The sequence below is a fragment of the Arachis hypogaea genome, chromosome 16 (genome assembly GCF_003086295.3).
Source record: "Arachis hypogaea cultivar Tifrunner chromosome 16, arahy.Tifrunner.gnm2.J5K5, whole genome shotgun sequence".
Classification (NCBI taxonomy): Eukaryota; Viridiplantae; Streptophyta; class Magnoliopsida; order Fabales; family Fabaceae; genus Arachis; species Arachis hypogaea.
Genome location: NC_092051.1, coordinates 128,389,520 through 128,402,305, shown reverse-complemented (window position 1 = coordinate 128,402,305; position 12,786 = coordinate 128,389,520). Strand labels below are relative to the sequence as shown.

At 41.2% G+C, this 12,786-nt stretch overlaps 1 protein-coding gene across 1 annotated transcript; it reads left to right on the top strand.

Annotated features, from left to right (window-relative positions):
* Positions 1-249: 249 nt before the first annotated feature.
* On the top strand, positions 250-1,839 carry LOC112754952 (uncharacterized). Its single transcript, XM_025802785.3, has one exon. The coding sequence runs from the start codon at positions 412-414 to the stop codon at positions 1,318-1,320; it is 909 nt and encodes a 302-aa protein (XP_025658570.1). The 5' UTR covers positions 250-411; the 3' UTR covers positions 1,321-1,839.
* The last annotated feature ends 10,947 nt before the right edge of the window (positions 1,840-12,786 follow it).

Below are 12,786 nucleotides of genomic sequence, written 5' to 3'. Positions count from 1 at the left end.
TATAACAATATAAAAATATTTTTTTATTTATTTATTACATAAAAAATATCTTTTTTAAAAAAAAAAATCTTTTAAAAAAATATATAAATTACAATTTCTCAAAAAAAAATATTTTTTATTTTTTTAATATTTTTATTTTTACTATTAAAAATTTATTAAATATACTAAAAAATAAAAAAAAAATTTTTCATTAAAAAAATTTTTTAAAACAAAATAATAGCGCTCGAACAACCACTAATAGTTGTTTGTTCTAACATGTAAAAGGTTTTCTCAATTTGGATCCGAGAGTCTAAAGTGTAAAGCACTAAAGCAGTGCAAAAGAAGAAGGGGTCAAAATGGGAATGAAGATCTGAAATTCTGAATTCTGACTTGTGAGCCTGCCTGCCCCCTCTCCGTCCCCTGCAGCCTGAAATGACGACGGTATTGTACCACATGGTGTCGTCGTCAGCCCTAGTATCACTGGGACTATACAACCTAATCTCCACCACACGCAACTACCTGAAATTCCCACACACCTACGCAGCAAAACTGTTCCACCCATTCCCATTCCCAACCACCACGCTCCGCCACGTGCCCATCTACCTCACCCTCCTCTCCCTCTTCCTCTCCATCATCCACCAACTCATCCTCTCCTTCTACCCTGACCCCCTTCTCAAAGGCCACACCCCCGTCCACCGCCTCACCTCCCTCCACTTCGCCACCCTCCTCTTCCTCTTCCTCCTCCTCTCCCTCCTCATCCTCTTCTCCGACTCCCTCTCCTTCGACAACTCTCTCCTCTTCGCCCTCTCTTCCGCCCTCTTCGCCCTCCACTCCAACGCCTCCTCCACCGCCTCCGCGCTCCAAACCTCCGCCTTAGAGGCCCACTGTCTCCTCGTCTCCGCGCGCCTCTCCGCCATCATCTCATTCCTCTGCCTCATCCTCGCCGCCATGCCCAAGCTCTTCTCCGCGGACGCCGCACTCTCCGCCTCCCTCATTCTCCGAGGGCTCTGGACGTTCCAGACGGGGCTTTCGCTCCACGCCGATGCCTTCATCCCCGAAGGCTGCCACCGGCTTCTTGATGTCGTTAATGGCGTCGAGGGATCCACGCAGTGTGATCTTGATGAGTCGAAGCTCAGGGCTGTGGCGCTTCTCGACCTCGCGTTTCTTCTTCAGGTGGTGGTCGTTGTGGTTGTTGTGTTTGCAACCTATGCGATCGTTGCGAAGAGCGTCGGCGCCAGGAGGCTTGGATCGTATGAGGCATTGCCCACGAATTCTAACTCTGGAGATGCCAACCACCAAAGTGTTGTTCAGATGAAAGCCATGGCTGGCACACAGGCTTGAAATGAATCTTACTTCGATTGTTGTAGTGCTATTTTGGTTCTTGGTATTTTTATAAATGATATGAGTTAGTTATGGAATCTGATCTGATCTTGTGAATACAGAAAATGGATTACTTAATGAGATTTCTTAGTGGTTGATGGGATCAGATATATTTTGTTGGATCAAGCTACTGAGCTAGTTGGTAAAGCGATAAAGTGAGTGATTAGAGGGTTCACATATGATGGAAGTTACAAATTCGATGGTCAATTGATCCTTTACCAATACACTCGTTTTAGAGGATCTAAATTTTATTTTGCTAATTTGCATATTCTTGAGGTGCTTTTAGTGAGAGATAGGTTCTTTTTCTTTTTTATTGTTGGTGGAACCATTCATTTGATGCTTCTTTTTTCATTAGTTTGCATATACTGTTGGGCCTTTTAACTTTTCTGTTAAAGAAAGATGCTCTATATTTGGTATTTAACATTTTGAATTTAATGAGTTGCTCCTCAGTCCTCATATGGTACTAGAATTTCAGATGAAGAGTGTGTATTTTACATAGTAATTCCTGTGTTAAATCCTGTTGGTAAATTGTTGATAACTTGATATTGAAGTGTTCTGTTTTCCTGAAATTTTTTGCCTTAAAATGATGTATGACTATGCCCCATGAGGCCATGATTTTCAACTGATCCAATATTTTCATGGTTGATATTTGGTTTACCTGGTAGTTTACCCTAGCGCTTTGTTTACAAATTAAAGTATTTAGGTAGTACTGTACGGAATCAGCATTCAGGTATCCTATGATGGACATCAACATCATAAGTACATAGCCAGTGGACCTGCATTTGAGAAGGTAACGAGTGAATCTTGCACTGTTTGTTGACCATCTAAGTGCCAATTACTTGGCTTTAGGGTTTGATGTTATGTTATAGTTATATATTCAGCGTCTGTCTTTCCGACTTAATCCATTCGATTAAAATTGGGTTGGTCGAGTGATCAGCTCACTCGTCCGCTTAAGCAAGTGTCGGGGTTCGAATCCCGCCTTGTGCATGCAGCAATCTATTGGCCAGCAGTAGACCCTTAAATAGAGCTCAGATCTGCCACGGATTAGTCCTTGGCCTTTCAGGCTGGAGAATAACGTAGACAACCAAATAAAAAAGGAAGTTCCCAATGTAGATTTTTTTTTTCTTTCAATTTTTACAATGTTAGAAGCATATTTCAATAGTTCTGCCGCGGCCATGTGTTTGAAGTTTCCCTTGTAATCCACCATCAGTTACAGATCTTACATAGCACATGCAATGCATTTTTTTCTTTTTCTCAGAGGAGAGGGAGGGGGAGGCTGTTTCTGAGAGGTTGAGCTTGTTATATACTTATCCATAATTTTGAACCCATCCTAAAATTTCAGTGTTCGTCTATTCCATTTAATGACCTTAGAAAGAAAGAAAAAAGAAAAAATATAAGAACTAACTTTATATGCACTCAACTTTATAAAAAACTCAAATTTTAAAATATCAAAAAATACGTATGATTGCCAATGAGTTATAGTTCAAATGATATAGTCTCTTCATACTCAATTAAGAGGTTACGGGTTCGAGTCTCTTATTTTTTGTTAAAAAAAATACGTGTGATTGTACATTAAAAATATGAATTTGTTGTATATAAATAATTTTAAGATGGTTCAAAACATGGTAAAAAAAGAGTAAAGTTTTTTTCTAGAGGTGTTGGGTCAAAATGGTGAAACCCAAAAACGAACATCATGAGGAGTTAAATTTTTTTCTTAGTGAGAACAAAATTAGTAGAAGTGGATTGGTTGAATTTGAAGTGTAGAGAATGACATTTAGTTAGAAATAAATCAGACTAGATGTCGCATTACTAATATCACATGTCATGAGCACACCTCCTTGCCACGGATGTCCAGAGCAGTGTCAGAACTTTAATATAACTTGTGGGAATCAACTTCCTCTTTACACTCATTATAACTTGTGGGAATCAACTTCCTCTTTACACTCATTCATAGTTAAAAAGACTTGAAATGATGGGAACATCCAAAAACATTTTTTGCCAACTACCTTTAGTAACAAACCTTGGGATAAAAAGCGATAGGCTAAATACCACATTGTAATCATTAGACAATATACTTCCCCCTCAAAATAGCTTGACGCTGTAAAAGGACCTCAACTCATTTCTTTAGGAGAATTTTTTCTCTGAAACTTGAGAGATCACATATCCATCCTTTGCTCTAATTCTTCTTATTATTTTTCACTTTGTTCATAGAATTAATAAAATTAGCATTTAGGTGTTCCACTAGAACACCCGACAACGAATCCTTATCCACTTTAAAAGAACTCATTCACCCTCTTATGACATTAGTGAAGGTCTCTACTCTACACTTGTTCTCCATCTCTATTTCTCATCTTTAGTTCTTGTCTTACTTATTTGTTATTAATAAAAATATTTTCTTCACAAGTTTACTTATCCTTAATCTCTTCTAGTCTTTCTTCTACTTAATATATTTCACAAAATTATATTTGAATCAATGCGCCACTTCTATTCCCCTTCACCTCCTTCGAAAAACGCAGAAGTTGCAACAATTTGTGCTGCCCCCTACTGCGCCACTCCTATTCCCCTTCACCTCTTTCGAAAAACGCAGAAGTTGCAACAATTTGTGCTGCCCCCTACTGCGCCACTCCTATTCCCCTTCACCTCCTTCGAAAAACGCAGAAGTTGCAACAATTTGTGCTGCCCCCTACTGCGCCACTCCTATTCCCCTTCACCTCTTTCGAAAAACGCAGAAGTTGCAACAATTTGTGCCGCCCCTACTGCTATTCCTTGTCTTCTTCTCTCCTTCTGCACTTCTCCCTCCACATCTTTTCCTCTTCTCCTCCTCCTCCTTCTTCTTCAAAGCAACTTCTGCGCTCTTCTTCTACGTCTGGTGCGTCTCTTCGGATCACCACCGCTTCTACCTTTTCAGAGTCGAGAAGCAAGAAGATACTAACACAGATGTTCAAAAGCTCCATTCCTTCCTCTGATTTTTTTTCCAATAATTTTGAATATTTTTTTTATTCAATTTTGAATTATTCTTTTTAATATGTTGGGTGTTTCTTTTTTTTAGATTTTAGATGATTTTTTTAATAGTTTGAATATTTTTTTCTTAAGTTTCAAATGTGTCTTTTTTATAAGTTTGTTTTTGATGTTTCTTTTTCTTATGTTTTGGATGTTTATTCTTTTTAGATTTTGGATAATTCTTTTTAATAATTTTAGATGTATCTTTTTTTTTAGTTTTTGAATGTTTCTTTTTCTTATGTTTTGAATGTCTCATTTTATTATGTTTTAGATATCTTTAAAATGATTTTGGATTTCTCTTTTTTGCTAGGATTCAGATGTTTTTTTTGTTAAGTTTCGGATGTTCTTTTTTAGTAATTTTAGATTTTTTTTATTTTGTTTGGTTTTGGATTTTTTTTTATTTTAGATGTTTTGTTTTATTAAGTTTCAGATATTTTTTTGTAGGATCCGATGCAAGAGGGATATTTTTCTGATGCAGAGTGGCTGAGAACTACTTGCAATGGCAGAAGAGTGTCCCAGTAGATGTTGGCGGTAGTTTTTTTTTTAAGTTAGGAGTAAGACTCGAATTCGAAACTTTTAGATGATGATAGAAAATTATATGATTTGAGCTATATCTCATTTGTATTGTTGACTGTAGTTAGTTAATATTTTAGTTAATTATCTAATATAATTAAAAGAAAAATAATATCTTAAACTCCCAAAATTAATTTCTTGAATTCCCAAGAACTCAAGAGATCCGTTGATGTAATTGTTTGTAAGCATATTTGAAAATAAATAAATACATAAATAAATAAAAGAGAAAATTTTTATCTTTTAAATTTAAAAATTTTATAACAAGTATTTTATTGTGCCATTCTTTTTCAAAGACAAATAGCTGAAAATTCTAAAACACATATATCTAAAAGTCAAATTTTATCCTAATTTTTTCGGTTTTTTTGAATAATTATTTAAATATTTTTAATAAAATTAAATTAAATATAAAATAATTTACTTTAATAAAATAGTTGGCAACTAAAATTATATCATTATCCTGCTTTTAATTTGATTACATATTTGTTCTATTTTAATCTATATAAATCGAATCAATTAAGTTCAATTTGTAAATTTGTACATAAACTGAATCAGATTATTTTAATTTAACTGTAAATTATTGAAGCAAATAGATCGAATTTACTTAGTTGGATTTAGTATGATTGAGAGAGTAAAGCAAATTGAATTTACTTTGTTCGAATTTACTTAGGTGGAGTGAGATCGGAAAAAGAAAGGCTTTTGTATAAGACACACACTAATACGCGTGCAACCCATTGGCAAATTAAAGAGCTCTATTTATTTATTGTTTAAATAACAAATAAAAGATTTCTATTTATTTTTTTATTAATAATTTTTCTCAACTTAATTCTATGTATGTTACTGTTCATACCCTGACCCAATAATAAAGGCCCAGAACCAAGCGAAAGACCTAATCCAAAGCGTTGGGCCTCACCCAGTACCGATCTTCGTCTTAGGAAGTCGGTACTCGTCACGAATTGCTCTAAAGAAGTCGGGAACGAGGGTTAGCTGGCAGATAAGCACTCATTTGAATGAATAACTACCCCTAGAATCTCTCTAACCACTTCCACAAGCCATATCTTAACTTCCCTAAGATAAATGGACGATTAACACCCTAAAAAAGTGGCACTACTCCAACGGTGGTTATTGGTTCACCACTATAAATACACTGACACTTCTCAGGTATCTCTAAGTCCCAATACTCTCTAAACCTGCTCACACCCTTGCTGACTTAAGCATTGGAGTGTCTTTGCAGGTACCACCCCCCATTCTTTCGTACGCACAAGTCGGACGGAGGGCACCGAGTTGCAGATCCACTTGAAATCTCCCTCATCCATACGTTTGGGCCAACCAACACCGTCCAGCCCACTAATCTCCGGTTACCCATCGTAACATTGGCGCCGTTGCCGGAGACCGAGAGATCAACCAGTGATGGCGGATAGATCCCCTGAAGAGGGTCATGTGGAGTCAGATTCTGAACAAGAGAATCTGGACACCGGAAACAATGATGCAGACTTGACCCTTCACCAGGAAGCCAATGACCAACACAGGGAAGGTACCTCCGGAATAAAAAATCCAAAGGTGAATTCTTCAGAAGGGCGCAAATCAGAGAAAGAGGGACCCTCCCATGCAACTGAGCTCATGGGATTAGTCCACAATCGCCTCGAACAGTTAGAACAGGAGCGGGAGCGACAAAAGAAAACTGAAAAGAACCTAAAAGAGGAGATGGAGCGACGAAAAGAGTTAGAAAGAAAACTCTTAAAGTTAGAATCCTCCCTCAAAGGTCGGAACTCCCGAGACGAACGAGAAGAACCACCACTAGGAGGGGAGGATCCTTTCAGCGAGGAGATAATGAGGGCAAAAGTTCCAAGGAACTTCAAAAGCCCCGATATGGACCTCTATGACGGAACCACGGATCCGAAGCATCACTTAAGCAATTTCAAAAGTCGGATGTACCTAGCTGATGCTTCCGACGCTACGCGATGCAAAGCTTTCCCGACCACCCTATCGAAAGCAGCGATGAAGTGGTTCGACAGCCTCCTTCCAAGGTCGGTCACCAGTTTCGAAGACCTCTCAAAGAAGTTCTTGATGAGGTTCTCTATCCAGAAAGATAAAGTAAAACATGCACCAAGCCTCCTGGGAATAAAACAGGAGGTCGGAGAATCCTTACGAGCCTATATGGAAAGGTTCAATAAAGCATGTTTAGAGATTCAAGACCTACCCACCGAGGCAGTCATAATGGGATTAGTCAATGGACTCAGGGAAGGTCCCTTCTCACAGTCCATATCAAAAAGACACCCCATCTCCTTAAGTGATGTACAAGAAAGAGCTGAAAAGTACATCAATATGGAGGAAAATGCCAAGTTGAGAGACTTGAGTTGGCGACCTGGGCACCTTCCCTCAGCAAAAGAGAGGGAGAGGGAAACCAAGAAAAAGGAAGAACTCGGTCTCGATAGACCAAGAAAATATCACTCTTATACTCCTCTGAAAGTTTCTATAGTGGATGTATACAGAGAGATTTGTAACACTGAAAGGTTACCACCCCCCAGACCCATTAAAAATAAAAAGGGGGGGAGCCGCAGCGACTACTGTGAGTACCATAAAATATATGGTCACTCCACAAACGACTGCTACGACCTTAAAAATGTGATAGAAAAGCTGGCTAGAGAAGGTTGGCTTGACAGATATCTCATGGAAAGGTCGGACAGTCACGTCAAGAAAAAGCGAGACGATACGGATAGAAGAGACCCACCACCGCAGACTCCGGAGAGACATGTCCATATGATCTCAGGGGGATTCGCGGGAGGGGAACTCACCAAATCTTCTCGCAAAAGGCATCTCAAGAGAGTATACCAGGTCGGAGGAGAGTTGTCCGACCTCCCTACTATTTCATTCACAAAAGAAGATGGGCAAGGAATAATCCCTGGACACGATGATCCAGTGGTAATAACTATGATCCTAGCAAATGCCCATCTCCACAGAACCCTAGTAGACCAAGGAAGCTCAGCGGACATCCTTTTTAAGCCCGCTTTTGATAAACTAGGGTTGGATGAGAAAGAGTTGAGAGCTTACCCCGACACCTTATACAGACTAGGCGACACGCCAATAAAGCCACTGGGATTTTTGCCCCTCCACACCACTTTTGGAAAAGGGGAAAAATCAAAAACTCTGAGCATAGACTTCATAGTCATCGATGTAGGGTCAGCATATAATGCTTTAATCGGCAGAACTACCCTTAATCGACTCGGAGCAGTGGTGTCCACTCCCCACCTTTGTATAAAATTTCTGACCTCAGCGGGAATAGCAATGGTAAGGGGAGACCAGAAATTGGCAAGGAAATGCTACAATGAAAGCCTAAACCTGAGAGGAAAAGGCAGGGAAATTCATACAATAGAGCTCGGAGGAGCGAGGGCCAGAGAGGAGCTGCGTCCATAGCTGGGAGGAAAAACCGAGGAGATACAGGTCGGCGAAGAGAATGGAAAAAATATTCACATAGGAGCCAACCTAGAGGAAACCCTAAAACAAAGGTTGACTAAGCTCCTAAGAGATAACTCCGATCTCTTTGCCTGGAAGGCCTCCGACATGCCCGGGATAGACCCCGAGCTCATGTCTCATAAGCTCTCAGTCTACCCGGGATCCCGACCTATACAACAGAGAAGACGCAAGCTCGGCCCCAAACGAGCCCTAGTAGTAGAAGAGCAAGTACAGGCGCTCCTAGAAGCTGGCTTCATCAGAGAAGTCAAGTACCCAACATGGCTAGCCAATGTAGTGCTAGTCAAAAAACAAAATGGCAAATGGAGAATGTGTGTCGACTATACCGACCTAAATAAGGCATGTCCCAAGGATCCCTATCCGTTGCCAAGCATTGATACCCTAGTAGACTCCAACTCGGGGTATCAATACTTATCATTCATGGACGCCTACTCGGAGTATAACCAAATCCCGATGTATGAGCCAGACCAGGAGAAGACATCATTCATCACACCCAGAGCTAATTTCTGCTACGTGGTCATGCCATTTGGACTGAAAAATGTAGGGGCCACATATCAGAGGTTGATGAATAAGGTGTTTGCCTCTCACCTAGGGAGCCTAATGGAAGTATACGTCGACGACATGCTGGTAAAGACCAAGAAAGAAGTCGACCTCTTACCTGACCTCTCACAAGTCTTTGACACCATAAGGTTGCACGGGATGAGGCTAAATCCCTCAAAGTGCGCCTTCGCGGTAGAGGCAGGAAAATTCCTAGGGTTTATGCTAACACAAAGAGGTATTGAAGCTAACCCCGATAAGTGTAGAGCTATCCTGGAGATGAAAAGCCCGACTTGTTTGAGAGAGGTCCAGCAACTGAATGGCCGACTTGAAGCCCTCTCCAGATTTTTGGCAGGATCAGCACTAAAATCCCTTCCGCTGTTCTCCTTATTGAGAAAGGGATGTCAGTTCGAATGGACTCCTGAATGCGAGGAGGCGTTCCAGGAGTTCAAGAGATTCTTGAGCCAACCTCCTATTCTAACTCGACCTGTAGCTGGAGAAGACCTCGTCCTATACCTATCTGTAGCAGACAAGGCCGTCTCATCGGCCCTAATAAGAAAAGACGAGGCCGGTCAGCATCCAGTATATTTCATCAGTAAAGTTCTACAAGGCCCTGAGCTAAGGTACCACAAACTAGAGAAGTTTGCCTACTCCTTAGTAGTAGCCTCGCGAAGGCTACGGCCTTACTTTCAAGCTCACACAATAAGAGTCCGCACGAACCAACCCATGAAGCAAATCCTCCAAAAGACGGATGTTGCAGGGAGAATGGTTCAATGGGCAATAGAGCTTTCCAAGTTCGACTTGAGATATGAAACTCGGACGGTGATCAAAGCCCAGTGCCTCACCGACTTCATTGCAGAATACGCGGGAGATCAAGAGGAAAAACCAACTACATGGGAACTCTATGTAGATGGATCCTCAAACAAAACAGGAAGCGGCGCAGGCATAATATTGGTGGACAAAAGAGGAACCCAGATAGAGATTTCCCTCAAATTTGAATTCCCGGCTTCAAATAATCAGGCAGAGTACGAAGCCCTGATTGCTGGATTGAAGCTGGCGGAAGAAGTCGGTGCTACAAAGGTGATGGTATACAGCGACTCACAAGTGGTGACCTCCCAAATAAATGGAGAATATCAGGAAAAAGACCCAAATATGAAGAGGTACTTGGAAAAAACCCTGGAACACCTTGGGCGCTTTGCAGAAACTGAGGTGAGACACATAACTCGGGATCTAAACAGCAGAGCAGACGCCCTATCCAAGTTAGCAAGTACCAAGCCAGGAGGGAATAACAGAAGCCTGATCCAAGAAACTCTCTAGGAACCCTCCGTGGCAAAAGTAGAAGACAAACAAGAGGTCCTTGAGGTAGTCGGACTAAACCTCGGATGGATGAACCCCTTGGTCGAATACATGAAGTTCGACATCCTTCCAAAGGAGGAGAAAGAGGCTAAGAAAATCCGTAGGGAAGCACAATACTACACCTTGGTGAGAAATATTCTCTACAGAAGGGGGATATCAACACCATTATTAAAGTGCGTGCTGACCTCAAGAACTACCGAGGTGTTGGAGGAGATACATAGTGGGATCTGCGGAAACCATCTCGGGGCGAGGTCATTAGCCAGGAAAGTGATCCGAGCCGGATTCTACTGGCCAACCTTGCAGAAAGATGCCACAGAATTTGTGAAAAAATTCCAACCATGTCAGATGCATGCAAATTTCCACGTGGCTCCCCTGGAGGAACTCATCAGTATCACTTCTCCATGGCCCTTTGCAAAATGGGGAATGGATTTGTTAGGTCCTTTTCCCCAGGCGCCAGGACAGGTCAGATACCTGATCATGGGAATAGATTATTTTACAAAGTGGATAGAAGCAGAACCATTGGCCACCATCACCGCACAAAGAATTCGGAGGTTCCTCTACAAAAATATCATCACAAGGTATGGGATACCTCATTCCATTACTACAGATAATGGAACCCAGTTCACTGACTCTACCTTTAGAAGCCTAGTGGCCAATATGAAAATCAAACACCAGTTCACCTCGGTGGAGCACCCGCAAGCCAATGGGCAAGCCGAGGCGGCCAACAAAGTCATACTGGCAGGGCTAAAGAAGAGATTACAAGATGCAAAAGGAGCCTGGGCTGAAGAGCTCCCACAAGTGCTATGGGCGTACAGGACGACCCCCCAATCTGCCACTGGAGAAACACCATTCCGACTAGTTTATGGCGTAGAAGCCATGATCCCAATAGAAGTCAACGAGCAAAGCCCAAGAGTGATTCTCCATGACGAGATCGGAAATATACAGGGGCACAAAGAGGAGCTCGACTTGCTCCCCGAAATCCGAGAGGAAGCCCAGATAAGAGAAGCAGCGTTGAAGCAAAGGATGACTACAAGGTACAACAAAAAAGTCATTCGAAGAGCATTCGCCCCGAACGACTTGGTCTTGATCAGAAACGACATTGGAGTCAACAAATCAGGGGAAGGAAAACTCGCTGCGAATTGGAAGGGACCTTACAAAATCAATGAGGTCTTAGGAAAATGTTATTATAAGGTGACCGACTTAAACGGCACCGAGTTACCAAGGTCGTGGCATGCTTGTAACATGAAAAGGTACTACAGTTGAAAGCGAACTCTACTCCCTGATGTACTCTTTTCCCAACTTCATGATTTTTTCCCAAAATCAAAGGGTTTTTTCTGGAGAAGGGTTTTTAACGAGGCATCATAGTATGGGCTAAGGGAAATAAACTGTCAAAAACCCTTAGTAGCAATAAAGTACCTCTCCAATTAATATAGATCTTTTTCATCTTACAAATATCTCTTATAAATTCCTTCTTTGTTTTCTCTTTCGACGAAACGCGCCGACTTAAGCTCGACAAAACGTGAAAATCCCATGAATCGACCTAGATGGTTGTCAGGATAAAACGACGAGGTACAAGTCGGTGTAAAGAGGTTATAAAAGTTGATCGTAATGAACTCGAAAATTATCTGACTTACAAGTCGGAGAAGCCGAGAAATAAAGAAACGCATCGCAAAAATAACCTAAGTCATAAAAACTCAATAAAACAAAATTGAGTACGAGGAATAAACAAAAGAGATCGAAAAACCCAGGAAAAGATCAGAAAGCTGTCCTTAAAATCTTTAACAAAAAGGTGCAGAAAGACAGACAAGTCAAAGAAAAGGTTTTTTTTTTTTTAGAAAAGATCAAGGAGAGTTCAAAAAATCACTATCAAAAAGCATGCACACATAAGGTAACTTAAAAACCCTTATCCAAGAAAGGGTACTTATTTTAACTTAAACCCTTATCAAAAAGGGTATTTTTTGTTTACGGCCTTAAAAGGCCAGAAAGAAATTGTTCAACAAACAAACATAAAGAGTTTAAAAAAGGGGGGAGACCCACAGGCCGGGCTCCCATATAGCCAACAAAATTATTTTCTCGAAAGAGGAATAGACGGATCACCACCATCAGAGTCAGGAGGAGCGCCACCGGGACTGGGAAGAGAGGCATCCATAGGAGGTGAAGAGGAAGTCGGAGGAACAGTAGAAGAGCTCGGAACGTCCTCAGGACGAGGAGGGGACTCTATGATTCTCTGCCCCCGAGTCTTCAATTCTGACTCGGAAACAATCACAGGGACAGGAGGATCTACAATGGCACCATCAATGACGACTTTATCGGGATCTAAAGGAGAAAGGTCCAAGTCAGGAGCAATGACTCCGACCTGCTCCTTAAAGACCCTCCAAGCCTCCTCGGCGCCATCAGCAATAGAGTCCTCCAACTCGGCATAGGCCTTCCGAGAATTCAGCAGATCATTCTTCACAGCCACAAGATCTTCAAATAACTTTTGATAGCTGCCCT